This window comes from Natrix helvetica, assembly GCF_964273705.1.
Source record: "Natrix helvetica genome assembly, chromosome: 1".
Taxonomy (NCBI): domain Eukaryota; kingdom Metazoa; phylum Chordata; class Lepidosauria; order Squamata; family Natricidae; genus Natrix; species Natrix helvetica.
The window spans coordinates 200,904,553-200,931,228 of NC_138548.1; the positions used below are offsets into that span (position 1 = coordinate 200,904,553).

The 26,676-nt window shown below is 43.3% G+C and overlaps 1 protein-coding gene across 5 annotated transcripts; it reads left to right on the forward strand.

Moving 5' to 3' along the window:
- The first annotated feature begins 2,551 nt into the window (after nt 1–2,551).
- CRB3 (crumbs cell polarity complex component 3) lies at nt 2,552–26,551 on the forward strand. Of its 5 annotated transcripts, none has more exons than XM_081962079.1 (4): nt 2,552–2,686; nt 19,516–19,746; nt 23,278–23,345; nt 25,793–26,551. In XM_081962079.1, the coding sequence occupies exons 2-4, from the start codon at nt 19,671–19,673 to the stop codon at nt 25,994–25,996; spliced, it is 348 nt and encodes a 115-aa protein (XP_081818205.1). In that variant the 5' UTR covers nt 2,552–2,686; nt 19,516–19,670; the 3' UTR covers nt 25,997–26,551. The 5 variants fall into 5 exon arrangements, with proteins under 5 accessions (XP_081818205.1, XP_081818206.1, XP_081818207.1 ...); XM_081962080.1 differs by lacking the exon at nt 2,552–2,686 and adding an exon at nt 2,990–3,123; XM_081962081.1 differs by lacking the exon at nt 2,552–2,686 and adding an exon at nt 3,031–3,160.
- Nucleotides 26,552–26,676: the final 125 nt, after the last annotated feature.

The window sequence follows — 26,676 nt, forward strand, 5'->3', positions numbered from 1 at the left end:
TAGCTCAGGCTTTAATGGCTCATTGACAAAAAAAAGGGGGGGGCAGGAAGCTGCAGGGAGCTACTTTATCTTTAGAAACATGTTTCTCCCTTTTCACATCCAGGAAAATATAATATTCTGCCTTTTCAATATTTCCCAGGATATTTCAGTTTTCTAGCAGAGGGGTGGGTTTTAACTTCCTACAGTTTAATAGATTAAGAGAAACAAGAAACAATTGAATTTTTTTGTTGCCTGCACCATAATGTCATGTTGTAGCTCTAGGTAGTATAATTGCCAAATAATTCTATTTGAGTAGGTATATAAGAACTATATGCATGCATGCCATAAAGTGCTCACATTGAACTGCTTAATTTGAAGGCAAGGGGATTGTTTTTGTCTCAACTGACCCCAGACTGAATTATCCCCTGGGCCAGGCCTTGGTTCCTATGGGTATAAGAAGCTTTCAGGAATTCCCACGTGGCTGCATGTTGAGGCTAGAGAATGCAGCTCAAGGAAAGGGCAGCCATCCTATAGCCCAGATTGCTTTACAAAGTGGCTATTTATTACTGGTATAAGCTCTGTCATCATGTCTCCTGAGACTGCAGCACTCTGAGGAGACCAAGCAACATCAAGAATTCTTTCACGTTCTTTTCTTCCACAGTTAAACAAGTGAGTTCTGCATCCAGAAGGAAGTTGGAGAATGCAGAAAATAGGAATGGCAGGGAGGAAGCATTTCAAGATTTGGATACATTTAAATAGTGGATTTTAAACTGGACCTCCTTGACTCTGGTGCCTTTTGGGGATGATGACTAGCAATTCCCATAATTATCCAAGGGAAATAGCTGAGGCTGAAAACAAGTTAAGGAAGGTTCCTTGATATTCACAATGCTCCAGATTCTGTAAAATCTCAAGAAACTATCTAGTTTTCTAGCTTTTATCACCACCACCACCATCAATTGACAGTCACTGTGTTGTTGGTATGTTTGGATGTCTGATGATGTGGAATTTGACCTCAGCAATTCCTGTAGTGAGTCAAAGGCCTGCAGACACTGAAATTCATTCTCATTCTCTCTCTCTCCCTCCCCCCCTCCTCTCTCTCTCTCTCTCTCTCTCTCTCTCACACACACACACACACACACACACGTGGACGCCTGGACTACTGCAACGCTCTCTACATGGGGCTGCCCTTGAAGAGCACCCGGAGGCTTCAGCTGGTCCAGAATGCGGCCGCGCGGGTTGTCATGGGGGTACCTAGGTGCTCCCATGTTACACCCCTTTTAGGCGGCCTGCACTGGTTGCTGGTTGTTTTCCGGGTACAATTCAAGGTACTAATTATGACCTTTAAAGCGCTCCATGGCTTAGGCCCAGGGTACCTGCGAGACCACCTACTGCCACCAGTAGCCTCCCACCGTCCAGTGCGATCCCACAGAGTTGGCCTCCTCAGGGTGCTGTCGGCCAGACAGTGTTGGCTAGCGACCCTCAGGAGGAGAGCCTTCTCTGTGGGAGCGCCTTCCCTCTGGAATGAGCTGCCCCCGGAGCTTCGCATAATCCCCGACCGCCGGTCCTTCCGACGCGCCCTAAAAAGTTGGCTTTTCCAGCAAGCTGGCCTGGCCTGAACAAAATAAAATAAATGATTGATGTAATTGTTAATTTTAATCTAATTTTTAAAATGTTATTGTTCATATTAATTGGGTTTGGTTTTGGATACTCTATCTAATTTCTTTTTTAACTTTTGTAATATGTGTTTTTTTAATATTGTACGCTGCCCTGAGTCCTTTGGGAGAAGGGCGGCATATAAATCCAACAAACAAACAAACAAACACACACACACACACACACACACAGATCAGACACAAACTCTTCATGGGTGCATCAGATTAATGCTTTGTTCAGTGAAGATGCAGAATGCTTCCACAAGGGGGAGAAATTCCATAGGTGAGCAGCAATAGCCAGTGACACATTAAGATAAAGGCGTCTTCCAAGTCAACCCTGACACTCCACTTACAGTAGTTTTCTTGGCAACAAAAGGGAAGTGGTTTCGGCAAGTGCCGATGCATTCTGGGGCTTTTGTTCCTTCAGCACCAGCCTACAGCAGTCCTGGTTTAATGGTCTTCTATTAAAATGCTAATCAGACCTGAGATTGGGGTGCTGCCTTGTGCCATGTTAAAGCGTCAGATTAAGTGTGTTTTGTTTGTTTTCCATCCTGCGACATCTACTCTTAGGAAAGGGCGCCTAGCACAGCAGCCGGGAAAAGAGAAACCAACTGACAATTGTGATCATTTTGATGTGATATTCCGGGCTGGCACTTAGATTGCAGTCTCCTCGGGGCACGTCTTCCTCCTTTTATTTACTATCCTGTAAAGTAATGTGCTTAGCAACATTATGCGGAAGCCAACCGCGTCGAATGGGCGACCAAAGCGCGCACCAGAGGGGGAAAGGCAGATGCGCCCTGGAAGCAGCCAGGCCAAGGGAACTCGGGGGAGCGATCCCGTCGGGCCGCGCTGCTTTCTTCTGATTCGCAGAGCAGCCAGATAAGCGGGAGGGGGCGCCTCACCTGGCTCAGGTACGGGACGGGAAGTACCTGTTGCTTTGGGAATCACGTGCCTCGGAGGGGAGGAGGCGGCGCTGTCGTCGTTGCGGGAGAGCGACTGCTGGGTCAGAGCGAGCTCTCGAGCCCAGAAGGTGCTTGGCCGACAGCGCGAAGCAGGTAAAGAAAGGCGGGGATGGCGCGAAGCGAGAGGGGGGGGGGGAGGTTTCCTCTTCGGGGCTTGCGGACTTTGGCATCCCCACTAGCGAAGCTGAAGGCTTGAAGTGCTGCCCGGGAGAAGGAAGGCAAGTCTGTTTTTCCTTCCCGATCCTCGGAAACCCAGGGCGAGGTGTTTTGTTTTCTGTTGTTTGTTTTTGGCCGGGCTGACCTGGTTGGGTGGGGGCGGGGGTTCCCATTATTCAGCCGGGGCTTGTGCGGGTTTTTCCTTCGAGCTAGACTTGTTGGCGCGCTCTGCTTGGACTTTCCGAGCCCGGCGCCGAAGCCCACTTTGGCGGTTCTCCCCTACAACTTCCAGCTGTTTCCCGGGAAAGGGCGGGCGAAGCAGGTGTCTGAAACGCGAAGGGAAAACGGCTCCGTTGAACTTTGGTCTCCTTTCGGTGCGCTCCCGGCCTTAATTTCTGCTGGGAAGGGAACGTAAGGCAGCTTCTGGGGGGCATCTGGGAGGGGATCCGATCGGGCCGAGGTCACGAGCAGTTAGATTAGCTCGCTGTTTGAGCGACTTTTCGCTGGGTTGTGCTTCCTAAGCGACCAGGTTAACCATTGAGTAACCCGCTTGAATTTCTCGCAATCCAACCTGGGAAACCGGCTAGAGGGAGATTTTGTTTTCCTCTAGGAACGGAATTGAAAGTTGAGCCAAACCTTGTAAGGCTGGGGCTGAGAAATTCACGGGCTTTTGGGATTAGAAGATGCAACGAATCTTTCCCGGTGCTTTACACGTTGCCCTGGCTTCTTAGAAAAGAAAAGGCTGGAATTCCCTTCACCCCCCACAATGCATTTTACCGCTCTATTCTTAAATGTTAGGTAGTAGAGAGAGATGTACTTTTAACTTCACTTTCTATTTTTAATTTCTGGCCTCATTGTTTATAAACCATCTCTCCCTCCCCACCATATCTATTCCCTAACTCAGAATCCCCACTCTGTGCACCTGATGAACTGAACTTGCAACCTAGCAAAGCTTTGGCTGTACATTTGTTTTGAAGGGGCTACAGGTTTTTCCTCCTGCAGCTGCTCTTTGGAAGCATGCGCCTTTAAGAACCTAAGCATTTAGTGGAAAAGCCTAGCATTCTTTCAAGCATCCCAGCAGGTAGCCTACTGAAAAACAGCCTACTAAACTGTGAGTTACTTTCTGCTCCATCTAGAGTGCAGAGGACAAGATTTTTGAATAAAAAAAAGCAGTACCTTTGGCACAGATAGGAAGTGTAATATTGAGCAGGTGTAACTCCTTTGAAGTTTCTCAAAGTACTGAGGCCTTGGCTCCCTTTGCAACTGGTCACTCTGGAGGATTGTTTTCTGCAGAGGGAAAAGTGACTTTTCTTGCCTTACTGGGAAAGTTGGTCAGGATTCTGTGAAATTTAATTGTAGGAACCAGTGAAATGACAATCGTTATAGAAGTTGCATGCACAGGACTGCCAGAATTGTGTGTGTTAAACTTTCAGGTGCACAGAAATAAACATCAGATCAGATTAGATTTTTTTTGGAAGGGGGGAAGGTAGAAAGCTGCACTTGTTCTCTCTGGCTGGATTCATTCAATGCTCTAAGCTAGTGGTTGATCTTGGGATCTCTTTACATTCTTAAAATAACTACCTATTCTGAAGAGCTTTGGTTAATGTGGATTTTACCAATAGATATTTACTGTACTATAAATGAAAACAGAGAGATGTTAAAGTATTTGATCTTGAATACTTGTAAGAACTGCCACTCAAATCCACAATGTGTTTTGATTTAGTTTTACTGTGAGTCAACCATGTGATTGTAAACCATAGTTGTGGTTTAGGATTATATGTGAACTAGGCTAGTGATGCTTGTTGAAACTTACCAAAATAGAGCATAAGTGTATTAATCCAGGCTCTTCTTTGCCTGTAACCGTTCAGAGTCCAAATGGATTGCCAATATTTGAAATCATTGTGGTTATATGTGTGCTGATGGGTAGGGCCTTCATATGACTTGACCAGGCTTGAAACTTGTTCAGTGATGCAAATCAAAAGGAAGAGGATAGGGAAGATTTACTCATACCACACAACCGTAAAAGATTTGGCAGCTTTACACTGTGTTTTATAAGGGTGGAACTTTTGCTTGGACAATGCTACGTCTAAAAACTTCCCTATTTGAAATCTAGGATGGTCCAAGCTCCTTTCCCCACTAGACTTCTGTGCCTTAATTGCCAAGCAGAGATCTGATGACATGATGATTACCTGCTCAGCAAACATAAATATCTCCTGATAAATTCTGCTCTTTTTGAAAATGTGAAAAGTGTAGGAACCATGATAAGAAAAAGAACAAAACAAAACTCCACTTTTCTCTCTTTCATGCTTGGAAGTGGTAAAATTAATGTGAATATACCTCTGAAATAATAAGGTTCAGATTCTCAGAACTTGGTTGCTATTAGGGAAGTTAGATCAATTTGGAACAAAGTGGAAATGATTAGGGATATCTGTAGGATCTGTCTAATGCACAGGCAAAACTATGGCTATTAAAGATAATCCTTGATGTAAGCAATCCCTGTGTAGTTACTCTATGATTAGTCCCTGCAGTGCTTGTCTTAGAAAAAGAAGTTCAAAGGTAACAGGAGAGATTTACCCACTTGGACTTCTGGATAGGCTCAAGGCCTTGCCCAGCAGAAAATATCAGCAGCAGCCCTCTTGACTCGCTGGCAGAATACAGACAATACTCTGAATTGTAGGCTAACATCCATGAATAGGTTCACACATGACATGAAGATAAAATGTGGTTGGCTAATTAGGGGCTTAGCTCTTTCTAAGGGAGCTTAGCTCCATGCTACGATTCCAGTGGAATGAAATCAATGTGTCTCAGTGCAAGAGAGTTGGTATCACCTTTTAACCAGTGACTCATGAAAGCTTCCTAAAGATCATGGGAATGAGTCTGTCTCACAGCTGACTTTTTGCTCTGGACTTCCAGCATTAGAATATGGTATCAGAAGGAAGAGGGGGTGGGGGAGGGAAACCTCTGAGTCAAGAGGCGTTCACAATTGCTAACTTTCTGTGTGGGAATACACAGAAGTTAGTTCCTGCATCTATTCCAAGAAACCACTGTAATTTAAGGCAGAGCTTTTCAACTTTTCAAGATACAGGTAGTTCATTGACTTATGGCAACAATTGGGTCCAAAATTTGCTACTAAGTGAGACAGTTGTTAAGTGAAATTCACCCCATTTTACAACTTTTCATACCACGGTTGTTAAGTAAATCACTACAGCTAAGTTAGTAACACAATTGTTAAGTGAATCTGACTTCCCCATTGACTTTGCTTGTCAGAAGATCCCAAAAGGCAATCACATGACACTGCAACATTGCAACCATCAATGTGTCCACATTTTGATCGCATGACCACCAGGATGCTGCAATGGTGGTAAGTGTGAAAAATGGCCATAAGTCACCTTTTTCAGTGCCATTGTAACTTTGAATGGTTACTAAATGAAAGGTTGTAAATCAAGAACTGTCTGTATAAAATATACTTGGATTAACAATTATTCAAGAACCTAGATCCATCATGGTAGAAAGAAAACATACCCTTTATTTCATTGGTGGCAGTTACTAAGAACTTACTTAAAGTGTCAGCGATTTTAGTTTGGTTCCCACCAGTGACGTGCAGTCAGGGGAGGCAGGGGAGGCGGAGCCTCACCACTCTCATCATGAAAATAAAAAAGAATTACTCCAGGAAGCCGTGAAAGTGGCTGGGAGAGGCGCGCGGCTTGGTTTAGCCTCCCTGGACATCTCAGCAGCAGCCCCAAGTGTGCTGGAGAGGGGATTTGCCGGGCGGCTGCTCGTGAGCATGGTTACCTCATGGCTGCTTCGCCCCTGAGGCTGTGCCTGGCTCTTCGGGAGCCAGTTCACAAGGGAGCAGCTGCCCGGCAGCCCCAAAACGATAAGCCCTCCCTGATAATAAGCCCAAGGGCATATTTCGTGGGGCAAAAGAAAATAAGCCCCTGTCGTATTTTCGGGGAATCACGGTAACATCATCAGTGCTAGAAGGGGGGGGGGAAGGAGGAGAAAGGAGAAGTTTCTCTTCTCAGAAATGTCTTCTCAGTGGAGCTGCGGCAGCCTGCCTGCCTCTTTCTGACATTTCTGAGAAAAGAAACTTCTCCGTTTGGGCTGCGCCCGTGCGATCGGAGCAACCACGTGGTTTGATGATGTCACCAGCCTCACCAGTCATAAACCTCACCGCACGTCAGTGGTTCCCACAGGACCCAAACTAAAAGTGGTGCATTGTGATCCACTCATGTAAAGGAGTTTTTCCTTGCTAGCCAGGTGTCAGCATGAGTTAAGGCCCAAGGTGAGTAAATCTTGGGAGCTTTATGAAAATAAGGATGTAATTATTTCAAGAGATAGGTGGGATAATTTGTTAAAGGATCAAGAAAAATATCTCATTGACTCTCAGAGGCTAAACCATTTGTTAAACATTTTTGATGCAAGAAATATTTAGAGAAATTAGAAGTAACCATATGTGTGTCCAATCACACTTGGCCAATAAAGAATACTATTCTATTCTATTCTATTCTATTCTACTCTACTCTACTCTACTCTACTCTACTCTACTCTACTCTACTCTACTCTATTCTATTCAGCATATTTGTATTTGCTGGGGGTGATACTGATATGTAAAGTGAGAAGTACTGTAAAGTAGGCTTATGGATGCGAATCACTGTCATATTAAAATGGGCTAATTAAACATTTTTGGATAAACTAATTATGATTTTTAGGCTCAATTCACACGTTACAGTAATGTATCGTGTAGTTTGTTTGGTTTCAACCCAGCATGTTCCATAACTTAAGTGATTACAATTTATTCAATACACCAGAGTTAAACCAAACCCGAAGGTAATATGATCTGCAAGCTACAATGTAATTTGATTAGAAAAAGAAGTTCAAAGTTCATTAGCAATGTATTTTGGCTCACGTTTCCAGAAATATGATTGCTGAAGAACCTTAGCTCAATTCTTTGGCCATAAAAGTTACTGTATTGATCCTCTTCTTTGTGAATGGATGCCTTAAATTACTTAGTGACTGGGCTCATCACAAATTGCTTTAAGCCATTATGAGACTGGATGATTCCAGTTTAATGTGGTGTGTGGACAGAGTCACTAGAGCTGGTAAATTATTATTGATGACTTAACATTATAAACAATTCTGGGAGTTGAAGTCCACAAGTCTTAAAGTTGCCAAGTTTGGACACCCCTGCTCTATTGGGTTTTAAGTACTGCTATCAAGATTTCTATCCCCTGGGCTTCGTTGAGAGAAACCAAACACATAAACTAAAAATGGCAAAGGTTGACAGGGATAATCTTCATGGACTTCCCTGTGCTGAGGTCGTGTATTTTTGATGTTGGATATCGGACCCAGCAAGTTTGGCATAATGGTTAAGGCAGATAGGAACCAGGAGACTGGGAGTGCTAGTCCTGCCTTAAGCACAGAGCCAGCTGGGTGACTTTGGGCCAATCTCTTTTTCTCTCTCTCAGTGCTAGGAAGAAGGGAAGGATAAGCCACTTCTGGAATCTTGCCAAGAAAACTTCAGGGATTAATCCAGACAGTCCTCAGGTCTCAACACGGACTTGAGGGCATCCCTACCCCCACCCCAACATCAACAACAACAAAACCAATAGAGAAAAACTTGATAGTTATCATCATCAATATCTGTTTGTAACCATCCCAGAGCATTTGATTAGTTCCTAGGAAACAAAATGCGGTAGTAGATCTCCAACCGGAATTCTTTCTGGTGACTGTAATGATGAATATATTCTCTGGGAGGACTTGGGTTCCAGTTACAGAGTCCTGATTTGAGGAAGCCTCTCTAGGTAGTTCTTGGTCCTCTGACAAAAATCTTTCAATTGTGAATGCCGCTGCATCCTTCATCTCCTTCAGCTTTCTTTACTAATGGAAAAAGTCAATATCACAATTGTTCTTTTGTTGAAATGGTACACTGTGATTCTTTGAAAGTTCCATAGAAATGTGATGTTTAATAAGATAAGAACAGCCAACCTTTTTTTTCATCCCGCATTGACAGAGGCATATTTCTGTTCCTGCCAAGGAGCACTTGGGAAGCTGGATTACTTTAAGAATAATCAGGTTGATGATGCGACTCAGAATATGCTTCTCTTACTCTGTCAAACAGGAGTAACTTGGGGGAGCATGGTGGGCCTAGGTATTATGGAGAGGGGTTAAAACTTTCCTGACATGGAGATCCTGGTTTAGATGCTGTTTCTCCCCTCCCTGCTAATCGCACTGGGGAGCAAGTAATTTTCATAAAGGTTGTCCAGGATGAAGAGTTCTTGACATACTTCTTGGCAGCCATTTTTAAAAAAAATCAAGATGGCTGTTTCTCTGACATGCCTGGGTGTTGGATTCTTGCAACCCAGTATGTATTGGAAGCATGCCCATGAACCTGATCAGAGCAAATGGTTGTTAGTTCATGGTGTCCTGAGCAGAAGATAGTGGGCAATCTTGCAAGCTTTTCTTATGGCAAGTGGCTGCCGAATATGGCTGCCCTTTTGATAATAGGGCAAGCTTTCTTATGCCATTCCTTTTGCAGGTGAAAGATTTTCACTCAGTCCACTTTTACCTAAAACAAGGCAAGGAAAGCTTTTAATGCACCATGTGGAGGCTGCTTTAAAGTTAGCATTCATAGAGGGTGAAACTACAATCAGTAGCACAGGCACACTTTTATGCACAAGGGACATAGGCTAAGATGTAAATGCTGTATCCACGTGTAAGAGTAGAATGTATCCAGAACTGTTAAGAAGAATCAGAATTCTATCAGATATGGGATAAATGGTATAGGTAGATGGAGGAAAGAAACAAAAATCAATGAAGGAATATAACAAAACTCCAAAATAATAGTTATGAGTAAAACAAAAGAGTTATGAATGGTGAAACCCAAATGAAATACAATAGAAGGGGAAATAATATAAGATGAGCGGTATCGATTGATAATTGCTATGTATTAGAAAGAACAGGAAGCTCCTGTTTGTATTGCATTGTGTAAATGTGTTGTACGTCTAAGTTTTGTGTGTGTGTATTTTACACGTTTGTTAATAAAACTGAAAAAAAAAAGAATGTATCCAGAGCTGTTAATTCAACTTGCATCTGGAGTAATCCTTGTTTTACAAGCCTAAAGTCAGATTAATTTGGATCCTTTCAGTGTGCTCAAATTACATTTCTCTTCCCAGAAAAGTGTGTGTGTGTGTGTGTGTGTGTGTGTGTTCAAAGGGCAAAGTGGAGGTAAAATCTGAAAGCTGTGCTGAGGAAACAATATAGTATTTCTTTGGGCAGGCCTAAAAGAGTTCTTTAGGTCCCTGCTGTTGTGCTTTAAGCAATGAAAGACACTGCCATAGGCATCAGAGATGACTAGTGGTGTATTCATTGGTGGCTACTAGTCACAGCCTTTTGTTTGCTTCATCATGGCTTGTCTTGCTTGGGAACTTTTCCAGAGCATCTTATGGGGTGGTTGCTGGCGAAATGCCAGATGAGGTGGATGTGTGATCCGACTCAGTAAATAAGTTCCTCTGGTGTGTGCTGATTATTAAGCAATCCGGTTTTGCTTTCCGCCCAGGAAGTGAAGCAATTGCTGATGTGCACTCCCATTGAATTAAGTAATTGAGGATATGTTCTCTCCTAACAGTCTGGCAGGCAATTGATGGGGTTCCTGCGGGTGAAGAAATCATGCATGGACCTGGCTAATTGGGAAACAGTCCGTTCTGTTTTTTTTAGAAAAGAAAGAAAAACTTGACTTGAAATTGTTGCAATGGGTTAACATAATTAAGAAATGTAAAACTTCTGGGAGTGGAAAAACAGCAATGAGTTTTGTTTAAAAGACTGATTTTTAAGTACTGTACATAAGCAGCTATCTAGACTTTCCTATTGCTGGCTGGATGTCCAATTTCTGGAGAATATGGAGCCCCCCCCCTCCTCTTATGATCATCTATCAAAAAAGCAAATGCAAAACCCAATTTCTCTTCCCCTCCCCTCCCCGACAAAGCCCTGAAACCATTCTCCCTTGAAACCATTCTCCCTTGAAGTTGTAGTACAGAAGAGTGAGCAATATCTACTTTTGAAATGTTAATTAATGTACGGCTTGGTGAATTGGCTCCCTGTGAATACGAATTAACTCTTTATTCCCACCTTATCCTCAGAAGATCTGAGCTAAATTCATTTATTTATTAGATTTTTAGTAGTTTATAAGTAACTATAAGTTACTTATACCTATCTAATACTCCTTCCTACTCCTATTCCTGAATCAGCATCCTCCACAATTCCCTTATCAGTCCCAGGGGGCATGCTGTTTATGACCTACATGTAAATTATTGACTAGTCCGGTTGGGGAGTGCTCATTGCTGTGTTTCTGTTTGGTTTTATCTCCCCTTGCTGGGTGATGTGAATCAAAACAGATCTTGCTCAAAGTCTTTGGACTGAACTGCTCTTCTTCTGGGTCTCAGTTTGGCTTCTACTGTGCTGCTCACTCCTATTTTAAACATCATTTAAAATAGGAGTGAGCATCTAGCAGGGTCATTTAGCCCTCCACTATTCCCCAGTTGCACTGCTGACAATGGGAGTAAAAAGTTTTGGTGTTTGGTGGAGAGATATTGTTGCTCCAAAATAAGAGCCCAGCCTTATTTATATGGTAAAACTTATTTTTTTTCTGATTTATTCCATAAATATAAAAGCTGCCCCGCAAAATAAAAATCACAGGAATCCATGTTAAATCTTAATGCTAAGTCTATACATCTTTTTTTCGTTCTATCTTGAGGACATATTTCAAGGTAGGGCAATATTGTTATCATTATGCATAGTTTGCATCATAATTTGCACCATTTGTTTAGCAATCATTTGACGTTACAGCAGTGGTCCCCCCATTTGCAGTATTCCCGTGGTCACATGATCAAATTCAGGTGCTTGGCAACAGGTATGTATAGCTGTTGCAGCATGCCAAGTCATGAGATTGCCATTTGTGAACTTCCTGGCTGGCTTCTGACAAGCAATGTCAAGGGGAGAAACCAGATTTGCTTAAGGATCACATGAGTCACTTAACAATTACAGTGATTCGCTTAAAAAAATGGCAAAGAAGGTCATGAAATCGGGCACAGCTCACTTGTTTAGCAACAGAAACTCTGGTCCCAGTTGTGTTCGTAAGCTGAGGACTAGCTGTACTGTATGTGAATTAGTGGGTAGCTTCTTTGAAGTCCACTTAATACAGGGGTGTCCAAACTTGGGAACTTTAAGACTTGTGGACTTCAACTCCCAGAATTCCCCAGCCAGCATGGCTGGCTGGGGAATTCTGGGAGTTAAAGTCCATAAGTCTTAAAGTTCCCAAGTTTGGACACCTCTGACTTAATAAATTCATGCCAGAGGTGAATTTCCAATTGGGTCTTTGCTGGTATACTACTCAGGCTTCGCCCTTTGGGATATGCTTGTTAAATATAGCTCCATCCTATACCTCATTCATGCTACAGGTAGTCTTCGACTTACAATCACAATTGAGACCAAAATTTCTGTTGCTAAGCAAGACAATTGTTGAGTGAATTTTGCCCCATTTTATGACCTTTCATAAAGGCCACAGTTGTTAAGTGAATCACTGCAATTGTTAAGTTAGTGACATGGTTGTTAAGTGACTCTAGCTTCTTCGTTGAGTTTGCCTATCAAAAGGTCACAAAAGGTAATCACATAATCCCAGGATACTGAAATTGTTCTAAATATGAGTCAGTTGCTGAATTTTGATCATGAGTGACTACAGGGAGGCTGCAATGGTTGTAAGTGTGAAAAACAGCCGTATCTTTTTTCTGCTGCAATGTCCAATTGATCTCTAAACAAATGGTTGTAAGCCGAGAACTACCTGTGCTCGTAGATTTCAGTGGAACAATTTCTAAATGAGCCTGTGAAAGAATGTAACCGCGGCCTTTTGAGCACCTTTTAAATACCCACCTGTTTAATCTAGCCGGCTTGGCCTAATTCCAGCTCTCCCACCTCAGTCTATATTTTTAAATTTTGGTCTTAGGATAAGTTTTTAATTTTTATAAATTTGTATAGGGGTTTAAGTTTAATTCATTTTTAATTATAAAATATATTTATGATTATTTGTAAGGTTTTTTAATTTGGTACCTGTACACCGCCCCGAGTCCCTTCGGGGAGAGGGGGCGGTCTAGAAATCAAATAAATGAAATGAAATGACCTTTTGAAAGTAGTATGGCTCACTTCCAGGGATCAATCCGGGCACCCTCCTCTTTTCTATCCAGAGTGGGATTGAAATGTGCATTAAGACTACGTTTTATATGCATGAGGAGAAGGGAGCAGCTTTTGGATATTGGGTTCACTTTAGGGAGAGCAGTAAAATAAATAAATAAATAAAGATCGACTATATAGGTGGGTGAATTTTGAAAACCTTATGTAGTTGAGTATTGAGAAAGAAAAAAGAGAGAGTGAAAGAAAGTACCGAGTTACAGATTAGAGATCATTTGCTAAGACTGCCACGGATGGCAAGAAAGGCAAGATTGCTCCTGTTTCCTTGAGTCGTTACTCTGCAGAAAAAATCACATATTTGGGGCATGCAATTTGGAGCATGGTAGACTAAGAAAAACACCTCTTCTTGTTGCAAAGTTCAGGGAAGGGGAGGGAAAGGCAGCGGATGTAACGGATGATGGGATCAGGGAGATAATAGGGATGTCCTTGGAAAAATTGCAGAGGGTGTTTGTCCATATAATCACCATGGTTGGGCCTGACTTAATAGCCCTAACTAACCAAATACAAGTCATGAATGTTGAAGTATTTCCACCTCAGAGGAGCAATTGTATGCTTTTTTGTGGGGATAGCAAGGATGTCTGTGGAGATTCTCAGTCATCCAGGTCAGAGTTGTCTCAAAGGTGCTTTTTTTTCCTGGACTGTTTTTTTTTCCTTTGAGGAAGAAGAAAATGTTTTGCTTCTCATCCAAGAAGCTTCAACAGTTCTGATGGCAGGTGGGTGGGAGACAGGCATTGACAGTTGAGACTGGGTGATAGAGGGATGGAAGATTCTGGCAGGATGGTGGTGCAAAAATTGCATTTCTTTGCAGTCATCTGGTCCCTTCAGGCAGCACAGTTTGCCTCATGTGAGATTCTGAAGCAGTACTTTCATCTGGATTTGTCATCAAATCTTTTTGATTTTGTAGTTTTCAATTTTTTAAACACAAATTATTCACTTTTTCATTTTTATTTGTTTTTTTAAATATGTTAATGATTTAACATACAAAAAGGAAAATAACACCATACAACAACATAGAAAAATAAATAAATAAAAATAAACAAATAAGAGAAAAACCTGTTAGAATACCTAAATATAAAATGAAAAGGTCAATTCTTAAACAAATTGCAATTCAATCGCATAAAAACTATTGGATGGCTGTCTTCAGTCTAGCTCATAGGTAGAGAATGAACACATATAGGTGGTCCTTACCTTAGGACCACAACTGAGGCCAAAATTCCTGTTGTTAAGCAAGACATTTGTTAAGTAAGTTTTGCCCCATTTTACAACCATTTCTCTTCCCAGAAAAGGATGTGTGTGTGTGTGTGTGTGTGTGTGTGTGTGTGTGTGTTGTTGTTGATGTCCTGATGGGATCGGACATCTGTGATGGGGGTGTGTTGCTGTAGGTCCTGCAACCACAGCAAGGATGACCTGTTGATGAAGGAGGCTGTGGTGGCTGCTTTCACCGCCCAAGCAGCTGTCTGATGACCCTTCTGCAAAGTGAGGTCCGCCTTCCTGTCTTCCAACTTTAGGGCATCCTCTGGTTCCCCAGGCAGGGTGGTAGGCGTGTGCAGCACCACGACCGGAGCGTTGATGGAGGGTTGTGCCAATGTCTGCGCCATCTCCTGGTCCACGTTAAAAATACCCTGTCCGAGGATGAGGGTGAAGGGCCCGAAGTGGGGGATGCCCACTGGCGCTTGACCAGGTCGAAGAATGCCTTGGGTGTAGATATTGTGTCAGCCTCAATGGCCTGTTCATCAAAAATGTTCTCCGCTGAGAAGCCCTGGTGTAGAGGTGGAGCCTCTGTTGCTTTGTTGCCCATCTTGGCTGCTGTCTTGGCCTTGAAAAGCAGGGATTTGAACAGCGAAGGTTGGAACAAGCCAGTGAAGGTAGGCTTGGGAGGCGGCATGCCTTCATCATCCAACAGCTTGCTCTCTCTGATCTCGCCCTCCTCGCTTTCCAGGTCATTATCCTCCTGGGATGAGGCTGAGGAACTGGGGAGATCTTCCTCCTGGCCCTCCAGGTAGTCCAGGGCCATGAGAGGGGAAAGAGGAGCCCCCTGTGGCTGTGGCTGTTGGAATGCCGCTGCCATGCATTGCTGAAAGGCCCTCATCATCATCTCTTGGAAATGGGGAGCCCCTTTGGGAGGTCCTGGAGGTCCTGCAGGGCTGCACCTGCTGCAGAAAGGGAGGGGGCTTTCCCCCCCCAAGTAGAGCCCCAAAGGCCAGAGGTGTCTATAGGGGTCCTAGATGGGTGACAACAGGCTCAGGCTCAACCTCTCCAAGACAGAGTGGCTGTGGCTTCCGGCTCCCCGGTACAACCAGCACATTCCATCGCTGGCCATCGGGGATGAACAATTAGCCCCGGTGGAACGGGCACGCAATTTGGGCGTCCTCCTTGATGCCCGGCTGGCTATGGAAGATCATGTGGCAGCCGTGGCGAGGGGGACGTTCCACCAGGTTCGCCTGGTGCGCCAATTGTGACCCCCTTTTGGACCGGGAGGCCTTGCACACAGTCACTCACGCGCTGGTGACGTCTCGCCTGGACTACTGTAATGCTCTCTACATGGGGCTCCCCTTGAGGTGCACCCGGAGGCTGCAGTTGGTCCAGAATGCAGCCGCGCGGGTAATTATGGGGAGATCGAGGTTCTCCCATATAACACCACTCCTGCGCGAGCTGCACTGGCTTCCTGTGGCCTACCGGGTGCGCTTCAAGGTGTTAGTTACCATCTTCAAAGAGCTCCATGGCATAGGGCCTAGTTACCTGCGGGATCGTGTCCTGCCCCATACATCCCTGCGGCCCATTCGCTCACACAGAGAGGGTCTCCTCCGGGTGCCGTCCTCTAGAGATTGTCAGAGGGCGGTGCCCAGGAGTAGGTCCTTCTCTGTGGCGGGCCCTACCCTTTGGAACGACCTCCCCCCAGACATTAGAACAACAACCGATCTCCGCTCCTTCCGCAGTAAACTGAAGACCCACCTGTTTCGGCTAGCCGGCCTGGCATAACTCGACAACTTATCCACCCCTAGGTCATTTTTAATTGTTAATTTTAGTTTTTAAACTATTAATGTTATTGAGGTTTTAACCTTTTTCAGCATTGTAATTATTTATTTATTTTTTACCTCCTCTGTATGACACTGTGTTGACTGTTGCTTGTGTACGTCGCCCCGAGTCCCTGTGGGGAGAGGGGGCGACTAATAAGTTTAAATAAATAAATAAATAAATAAATAAATAGCCTGCATGGCTGGGTTCTCCTCTATGGCTCCCATGGGGGAAGGAGTCCCTGGAGCCTTCCCCTCTGTGCCCATGCCTGGGGTGCTCTTGTGGCCGCTTGCCTTCTTGCAGAGCTTTTCCAACTTCTTATGCCTTCGTCTCTCGTACTTGGAAGGAGGCTTGGAAGGTTTCTGCCCCCCCTTCCTTTGGATCTGCCCTGGGGGAGAGGTGATTCTGTTTGGATTTAGCCTTTCCTCCCCCCCTCCTATGGGCAGTCTCTGAGAGGGCCACTGACCTGGGTGGATGCTCCTCTGCCTCTCCGATGGGGCTGCTGGCCGGGTTTGTAGCTGTCTGGCTTCTTTCCTCCTCGGAGCTGTTGGGCGCCGCCATCTTGGACCACGTGGATCCTCCCGGCTTCAAAATGGTGCCACGCAGCTTAAAAGAAAGGGCATGACTTTTAAAATGCTCACCTAGCCGCTGGAGCTTTCTGGAGCTGCCGCGCGCCCTTGCCGCTTGATTCTGAGCCTCCTGCCTCTGTCAGGTGCCGCTGTGGCCAAGGATCACTTCTTTGGCTCCTCTGTACTTTTCTGGCCACGTGGAGGGAGCACAGGCGTTCCACGGTGCTTGGGAAAGCCGCGGTTCGCTACTCAACCCCTGAGGGGAGCGGCGGAGCGCTCCTGCGCTTGACGAACCTCCGCGGCAGGGCTTGCCTCCAGGAAGCTTGTGCCCTCTTTTCCTGCTTGACTGGCAACAGTCCTCACTGAGTGACTCCGGTCTCACTCAGTGGCCAGGGCAGCGTGCCGCCCCAGGGGGGCTTGTGGCAGTCCTTGCTGGGATCAGAGGCTATAACGCAGCATTGGGAGGCAAAATTCGCGGATCCAAACCTTTTCCTTGCCTTTATTTGAAATATTTCTGGAGAATCAGAATGGTCAACCGTACAGTGAGTGGACTGAGTCGATAACTGGGTAATACCAGGTGGCCAGTGGGCATGCCCAAAGAGCTTATCTGACTCACTCCAATCAGAGAGAGGACAAGGTTAACCCAGTCTGGATACTCCTCCCCCTCACTATGGAGAATGTACGAGTTGTATCTCTTTCAAAATATTATATTTCTAATCTACGGAAACCCTATCTGTAAAACATAGAGGTAGTCTTCAACTTACAACCATTTGTTTAGTGACCAATTGAAGTTACAACAGCACTGAAAAAAAGTGACTTATGGCCATTGCAGCATCCTTATGGCCATATGATCCAAATTCGACCACTTCATAATTGGCAGGTATTTATGAGGGTTGCAGTGTCCCGGGATCATGTGATCACCTTTTGCAACCTTTTGATAAGAAGCAAAGTCAATGGGGAAAGCTAGGCTCACTTAACAACGGTGATAAGAAAGGTTATAAAATGGGGCAAAACTCACTTAACAATTGTTGCTTAGCAACATAAATTTTTGCTCAATTGTGGTCGTAAGTCAAGGACTTACCTCTATTATGTGACGTATCTAATCATTCCCAGAATCTTTGGTAGTGTTAATCACATTTCAAGATTATAACATAGGGCTGTTTTTTAAAAACAAAATATTCCAGGTCTTTGTTTTAGAATACATGCACTTAGATACCAGTTGTATCTAAGTGCTATTTTTCAGTTATACATAAAGATGAACAGTTGTTTGGGAACCTCCAACCCTTTCCCCACAATATTAATCATTTAGGGCAGGGGTGTCCAAACTTTTTGCAAGAAGGGCCAGATTTGGTGAGGTGAAAATGTGTGGGGCCGATCATTCAGCCTGACATTCTTTGAACCCTTAACATTAAATGCGAATTAACTACCATATTTTTCGGAGTATAAGACGCACCAAGATTTTGAAGAGGCAAATTGAAAAAAAAAGTTTTTGCACTCTCCCAAAAATGGCCCATTTTTCACGAAAATGGGCCTTTTTTTTAAAGGGCATGAATAGCCTTTAAGAGGCTTCTAGAGTGCTCCTGGGGGCTAGGGGGGGGGCAAAGTTGAGCAAAAAATGGCCCGTTTTTTTGCTCATTTATGCCCTCCACAGCCCCCAGGATCACTCTGAAAACCTCCTAAAGGCTATGCACAGCCATTTTGGTGAAGGGGACAGAGTTTTGGGAGGCAAAAAATGCTGTATTCAGTGTATAAGACGCACCCAGATTTTCAGCCTCTTTTTTGAGGGGAAAAAGATGCATCTTTATACTTTGAAAAATATGGTATTTTATGAAAGACTAAACAAATAACTCCAGTGGGGAGAAGAGGCTGCGGGCCGCTTGAAATTTGAAAATGGGCCACATTTGGCCCCCGGGCCGCACTTTGGACATGCCTGATTTAGGGGTTTGGGGCACTGCTAATGCATGTCCCAAACTGTAACATCAGAAGAAAATTTCATTGATTATATTGCCATTTTCTGGTTTAGCTGTCCATTTTTAAGGTCTTAATATCATTTAAATCATTTTTACCATAATCTGCTAAATGGGAAATGAGACAGAATCAGCCTTGTAAAGGAGAAAAGTAATACTGTAGTGGCTTGTTTAGACAATTGATTAATTATATGTCACCAAACCATTTTTGACTTCCAGCAGCCACATAGATAATCTGTATGATTAGTCAAATTACTGGTTTATTTTTGCTCCCATTTTAGGTGCCCTTGGTTGCATCTGTTTGATTCAGAAAAACGTTTAGGCAGAGCTCTAAAATAATCCAATAGTAATCCAGCAAACTATAAACCAAATCCAGAGATCCTTGTTAAGCCATAGTTGTAATAAATAAGCTAACAAGCAGTGGTATCAAACTCTGGCTTACTTCCTTAAACAATCCATGGGTTACCCACTGGTGCCATCAAAAATCATTCTAATCCATAATGGCTGAATGCAGTGTACTCTGCCAACAGGAAGGGTATCCTTTAAAATACTTTGAAAGACAGTTGTGAGAAATTAAATGCACACAATGTCTCCCAGGTATAGGTTTATGAGCAACAATTTATGGAGCATCACATATTTATGGAGGAATATCTTATATTGCTGGACAGAATGACTGATCTATTGTCCTGGTTTTGTGTGTGGGTGTGGAGTGGGAAAAATATTGGAATTGCCATATTGGTGGAGAGCAGAATGTTCAAAGAATGCAGCAAGCCATTTGCTGTCCTGTTCCACACCCTTGTTGACTTGTTCATTCAGAAGAACATCTGAATTGGCCATTTGTTCAATAGAAGAAATATCTTCTGACAATTGCAGACAATTTCTGAGTTGTTGTACTAAGATTGTGGGAGGCCCAGATTCATACCTAGCAGTGGCCCAGACATTTGAGTATCATTCACTTTGTTTCTTTCTTTTCCAGTGGCAAACAAGGACTTTCTTGCAGCAGAAGAACTACCTGGAGTATTTGGGAGGTTGCTGAAGTACAGACAGAAGTTAGTGCCAGCAGCCTTTCTCCTGCAGCAGTGGAGATTTCCTTCCCTTATTCTGCCCCTCTCCTGGCTGGAGAGGTGGGCAATGGCCTGCTCTGGACACCTTGCACTCCTTCTGACAGTGTCTCTCCAATCCCTTTTGCATCTTGCACGGGGTCAGGGTGGGTGAGCTACCTTTGCTGCCATAAAAGAAAGAAAAATGGGCTGGCTAGAATTTGGGGAGAGAATCTGGCATCTCTGCTGGTTGGTGGTTGGTACAATTGCCCTTCTGTTTATTGATTGCCCCAAAGAGTGGATCATGCCCAACAGTCAGAATGTCTTCCGTAAACCTCCCCCCCCCCAATGAAACTCTATATCTGCAACATTTTTGATAGCAAATATCCAGTTTATACTACAAAGTCTGGGAATTCTATCTCCTGTTGGAGTATGATTGGCTTTCATTGATTGGCTTTATTTTGGCAGGCATCCTGCGATGTCTTAGACTGTAAAGTATTTAGCAAGAGTGCAATGTCATATTCAAATGGTCTTCCATGAAAGGAATCATTATATACTTATTTTTACTTCATTTGTTTTACTTATAAGCCATCTCAAATGCTAAAGCAAATCTAAGGAAATAGGCAAGAAATTAATGAAAACATTTGAGGGAAAAAACAAAAGAAAAATCAATAATAAACCGTTAAATAGCATGTTGGGGAAAAAAACAGCATGAATATAAATGAAGTAAAATACTCAGTATCAAATCAAATATGGAGCAAGAGATCATTTTTTGGCCCAAGGTCTGTGGATCAAAGTCAAGTCTTCAAGCTTTCTGAAAACACAGCAGGATCCAGATTTTGAGCAAAGCAATACCAATAGGCATGGAAAAGGGCCCTATTAGATTGCAAATTTTAGTGGAGGACCTGGAATATCTGCTTTTATTGTTTATTTTGGGAAATCTCCTTTTATTCAAATTTAATTAAGTTAAATTCAACTTAACCCTTGCATGTGTTTGAATATCTTGGGAGACGTTAGTCCATAAAGGTAGCTTAGAAATAGTTTTAATAAATAGATTATACAACATTATGGACACAGCCTATTAAATCTGAAGTGTCACCATTTGCCAAAAAGTTATAAATACATATTTGGAAAATATTTTACTTCTATTTTGGTAGACAGGAGAAGCAAATTGGTTTCTGTTCAAAGAGATCACAATCATATGTGCTTTGTTTTAGTAGTTTTAATTTCCCTGCGATCCGAGAAAGTCATTCATCGTAAAATTTCTGCTCATTCAAATATAGTGAGACATTAAAATAACAGCTCAACTAAAACAGAATCCTTTTCTTCCCTCTGTGGCTTCCCCTCAATTCTTTGACTCTTGGCTACACCTCACCTATGAATTGCAAAACAGTTTCAGGTTATAGCTCAGACTCCTTCAGGCCAGGGAATGAGATCTGGCTAATTCTTTAGTTCCCGCCTATCACTCTGGGTGTGGAGTCTCTGAAACTTGGAAAGACTGCTGAAACCTGGTTGAAACCACCTCCTACCTTCTCATATCAGAAACAGTGCTCAGGCCAAGACAGAAATGGAATGCCTGGGAGCAGAAACTATCCAAACACGAGCCACACCTGCTCCAAGAGCAAGGTGAAAGCTTGTCAACGGAAGTTTCTTTAAAAAAAATAAAACCAAACCAGCAATTCAATAGTCAAGGAAGTCCTTTCCTAAACGTTGCGTTCTTGGGTGAGACTTAACAATCTTGCTGGTATTTGGGACATTTTTAAAAGGAAAGTCATGGACGGACTATTCAGGTGAAAAGACTGTTGAGCCCTGTAGCAGGGGAAAAAAAACAGATTGGCAACTGAGTCTAAAAATTTATTTATATAGGCACGATTTGAACGACACTTTGTGGAAGTAGTATATCTATGTTTCCGTTTCCCTAATGCCCAAAACATTAACTTGGGTACAAACAGGGCAGGCATTATCCCAGTAGAGCAGGGGTGTCCAAACTTGGGAACTTTAAGACTTGTGGACTTCAACTCCCAGAATTCCCCAGCCAGCATGGCTGGCTGGGGAATTCTGGGAGTTGAAGTCCACAAGTCTTAAAGTTCCCAAGTTTGGACACCCCTGCAGTAGAGGGTTTCCGATGCCTTAGTGATTATCTAAGGGCCTAGTGGTAAGCTTGAATATTAAAAACAACCAAACTCTAACTAGCACTGGGAATTAGGGAATAATTGAAGCTATTCCTTGACAAGCATTTCTTTCTGCTGCTACCACCCTAGATTCGCCATGAATATTTGTCTGTTTCACACACAGAACTACTATATCATTGTTTTTATTCAAACAAAAAAAGAAATCCAGATGAACAGGTTGGAAAACTACTTGTTTACCGCATTACAAAGATGCCTGGGTATATTATATCGTAACAGTCACTAGGTGGCATTGCATTTAGTAGTGCACGGCTGAATTAAAATAGCCCATTACCTTGGACAGATTTGATTTCTTGGTTGGTGTGCTATTAAAAATCACCTTAGAGGAAAGACATTCATACCATTAAGTATGTTCTAAGCCCTATGATGTTCCACGTTTTTATTCATGATTTAAATGCTTCTAAAGGGTGCTTATCAAACTGGAAATCTAGAACCTGATTTATGCTCCTGCAGTTAGGCCCAAAAACAAAGGAAACGGAGTAAGGCGGCAACAGTGTGCATGAAAAGCCTAAGGGCCATGGTTGTTGATAAGCAGACCATGATCCAGCAAAGTGGCAGAACCACTAATAGTCAAGAATAATTTTCATTCAGCAGTGCTTTCCTCTGCAACAGTGACGTGCGGTGAGGTTTATGGCTGGTGAGGCTGGTGACGTCATCAGAAAGGCGGGGAATGGGACCACGTGTGTGTGCAGGAGGCTGAGGCTGCCTCCCATTCCCCGCCTTCCTGAGTCAACATGAAGGGGACCGCGGAGCGTGAGCCGTGTGTATGCAGGAGGCTGAGGCTGCCTCAGCCTCCTGCACACATGGTCCCATTCCCCGCCTTCCTGAGTCAACATGAAGGGGATCGCAGAGCGCAAGCCGGAGGAGCGCGCACCGCGGTCCCCTTCAGGAAGGCAGGGAATTGGACCATGTGTGCCTTTTCCCCTTTCCCTTTTTTTTTCTTTTCATGATGAGAGGGGTGAGGCTTTGCCTCCCCTGCCTCCCCTGACCGCACGTCCCTGCTCTGCAATACCTTGTTCTATTTATGGTTAAATGGTATTTTAAGAAAAATAGCAAGTGGAAAGTCCAGAAAGTCAGCCAGAATGGTGAGGGACGTAGACATATAATCCTATGACAAAATGGAGAATAAAATGACTATATAATATGTGTAGGGTTGAGGAGAGAAGATTGGAGTGATACGATATCAATTGTCAAATATGTAGGGGGAAAATAACATCTAGAAGATGGAGCAGAGAACAGAAATTATTCCTGAAGACAAATTAAATGTGCAGACCCAAATAGAAGAACTTTCCTAATAGACACCCATTTCGAATAGACGCTGTTATGAGACTGTGGCCTTATTTTTACTGGAGGGAATTAGGGAAAGCTTCAGTGGTCCTCTATCTGGAATGCTGTAGTTTGTTAATGGCAAAGTCTTGTACATCATCATCTGCACAGTTTCTTCCATGGCATCAGAGCCAGATATGAGGCTCTTACTGTATTTCTAATGCTGTTTTATGTCTCTCCAAGATTCCTCCGATGACAACAGCACAGCTGGGCTCACGTCAGCGCCACCCACGTCTTCCAAAGGCCTCTCGGTAGGTATCTCAGAATATGAGCTGAGTGATTAATAAGTTCTTGAGGGAAAGGTATAGTAGCCCTAGAGCAGGGGTCTTCAAACTTGGCAACTTTAAGACTTGTGGACTTCAACTCCCAGAATTCCCTAGCCACTTACTGGCTGGAGAATTCTGGGAGTTGAAGTCCACAAGTCTTAAAATTGCCAAGTTTGAGGACCCCTGCTCTAGAGCAATTTCCCTTCTTTCCAGTGAGTGAAAAGAACACAATTGATGCTTGTATTTGCTATGGTGAACTGGGTGACTGGAAGATTGATAATGTACATTATAAGATGGGCAATGTGGAACATCCCCACAAGATGGTGCCCTTTGGCTCACAAAGTGTTCAGCTTTTTAAAAGAGACACATCTTCAAAGATAAGTTGTGTCCTCACAGGATTACTTATAAAAAGTCTGACTGTTTTCAGTATATTATACACAAACACGAGAATGCATTGGCAATTTGGACTGCACTTTTGGAATCAGAAACAAACAAAAATAGAAGATCTTGTACAAGGTCTCTGCTTTCTGTCAGTGTGTCCATCCATCCTACCATAATTGATAAGGGCTCTGAGCCTACAAAGAAGTTGTGGTTTAGTGAATCAAATAATGAAGCAGTGTGTGTTTAATATGATTCTTAAAGCAGCTGAATCTTTTCCAGTTGTGCATAAGCTTTAAAAATGACAATCTGATTGTTTTATGGATAGCAGAGGTGCTTGGCTTGTGTGAGATCTCAAATCCCTCCTCCAAATATTTTCAAAAGCTTGCTCTGGCTTAGCGCATAAGCAAAGCTGTGGCTTTGTTGCAGATAGTCCTCCAGTTACCACTCAGTGACTGTTTAAAAGGTGCTGAACAAGGGATGCTTATGATGGGTCCATAGTGTTGTGCCCATTGCAGATTCCCTACAGTGAAAGAATAACTATTTGTGAATTTCCCTGAGCAAAGTCAAGGGAAAGCCAACAGGGACACTCACAAGCCACTACCATAAGTTGCTTTTGCCACTCTTCCTCCTAAGAAATCCCACTAGGGAGTATGTCTGCAATATCCCTCTCCCTCCCATGCTCCATAGCATCATGCTTGCAGCACTCCCCCGCCTGCCTATAGTCCTTCCTGGACTGACCTCACTCCCCTAATGCCCAACCACTGTCCCACCAGCCCATATATGCTCCCTAGTTCCAACCCACAACATACATCATCCACATGACCCCGGTGCACTCCTTTGCCTGGGACTTTTGCCACTCGATCACCCAAGTGGCTCTTGTGTTACGACAGCAACCTGGACTCCCGAGTTTATGCTTTATGATTATATTACTTAGCAACAGCAACCCCAATCCCCAATTGCCATCATAACTCATGGACTACCTGTACTGCAGGGACGTGCGGTCAGGGGAGGCAAGGGAGGCAGAGCCTCACCTCTCTTCATGAAATAATAGTATATAATATTATATACAGCCCGGGTTCTAATCCCAGTAAGGGTATGGCTAGCTGATGAGAGCTAAGTAGCTCGAAATAGATCTATCCTAGTCTCCCTTTATTTATTTATCAGTACAATTACAACATTATATATATATATATATATATATATATATATGTTATTATATATATATATATATATATATATATATATATATATATATATATATATATATATATATATATATATATATATATATATATATAATGTTATTATATATATATATATAATGTTATAATATATATATATATATATATATATATATATATATATATATAATAATAATAATAATAATAATAATAATAATAATAATAATAATAATAATAATAATAATAATAATAATAATAATAATAATAATAATAATAATAATAATAATTATTATTATTATTATTATTATTATTATTATTATTATTATTATTATTATTATTATTATTATTATTATTATTATTATTATTATATTATTATATACATCCGTCCAGCCGCACCCGGGAGCTGCGGAGGCAGAAATGTTGTCAGCGCTCCTGGATGATGAAGCCACGAAAGCGACTGGGGAACGACGAGAACCTTCCTGCCTCTGCTGGACTTGCGCAAAGTCCAGCAGAGACAGGAAGGTTCTCGTCGTTCCCCAGTCGCTTTCGAGGACTGCGGAGCACGAGCCGGCAGAGCACGCTCAGGAAGGCAGGGAATGGGATCATGTGTGCTGAACACTGAGGCAGCCTCAGCCTCCAGCACACGTGGTCCCATTCCCTGCCTTCCTGATGACATCACCAGCCTCACCAGCCAAAAACCTCACTGCACGTCACTGCTGTACTGATGTGTTACAACTGTTGATTTGTGCAGTACAGACCGCAAAGGGTGGGTAGTAGCGTTTCCATGGTGAGCTCTGCCTTGCTCTGTTTTTGTGTTGAACAGCAATTAACCCTGCTCTCTCTCTCTTTTCTTCAACTGTTCCACTGCAGAAGGCGGAACTGGAAGCTGCCATAGCTGTGCCTTGTGTTTTTGTAGGACTCTTGCTAATTGGCCTTTTGGTTTTCATGGGACTCAAAATTCGGGAGAAGCGCCAGACAGAAGGGACTTATCGGCCCAGCAATGAGGAGCAGGCAGGGCCCCGTATGGAACCACAGGCCAACCTCAAGCTGCCTCCAGAAGAGCGACTTATCTGACAGAGGGAAAAAGGACTCCATTTTTGGGTCTCTCCTTGGAAAAAGCTGCTTAGCACACTGGACTTAAAAAAAAAAAAAAGACCGAGAATGGACCTGTGAAATTGGAAGATCGCTGGTATGGTTGGTGGCATTCCCAACTGGCTGGCTAGCTATGAATAGCTGTCAGTGGAGAAGTTCCAAATACCAGAAAGAAAGAGCTGATGGGATCCTGCACTCTGCACCCAGAATGAAAAGGCCCACCTTGATGCTATGGGAACAGACCATGCTGGCTGGATACCTTCTGTTTGCACTGTCCTCAAGGACAAGTCGTGGTCTCCTTCCTAGAATAGGGTTGATTGCGCAGCCAGTGGGAATGGTTGGTCTTTCTGAAGAGAGAAGGATTGTGGCTTTGGGATAGGAAGGCTGCTGCCTTGGCCCAACTGATGGATTCTGGGAGGGGATTTGCCTTTCAAGTGTTTTTTTTTTTAAGTGTGTGTTGGTTGTCCTCTGCCTTTAAGAATGCCACTTTCTAATAAAATCCAATCTCCCTTTTTTTGATGAGGGAACAAAATGGCACCACTTGGTGAACTGTGTGGTGGGGGAGGGGATGATGCACTCAGTTGCTTGGTGGAAAGTTTATTCTGAAATGATCTAAATGCATGCATGGAGGACATCACTCACACCGAGCAATACAATGAAGC

Coding starts and splice junctions, on each gene's coding strand:
- CRB3 (XM_081962079.1), top strand. CDS start 19,671: ATGGCCTGCTCTGGACACCTTGCACTCCTTCTGACAGTGTCTCTCCAA. Junction 19,747..23,277: donor GCATCTTGCACGGGGTCAGG/GTGGGTGAGCTA, acceptor TGTCTCTCCAAG/ATTCCTCCGATGACAACAGC. Junction 23,346..25,792: donor CGTCTTCCAAAGGCCTCTCG/GTAGGTATCTCA, acceptor GTTCCACTGCAG/AAGGCGGAACTGGAAGCTGC.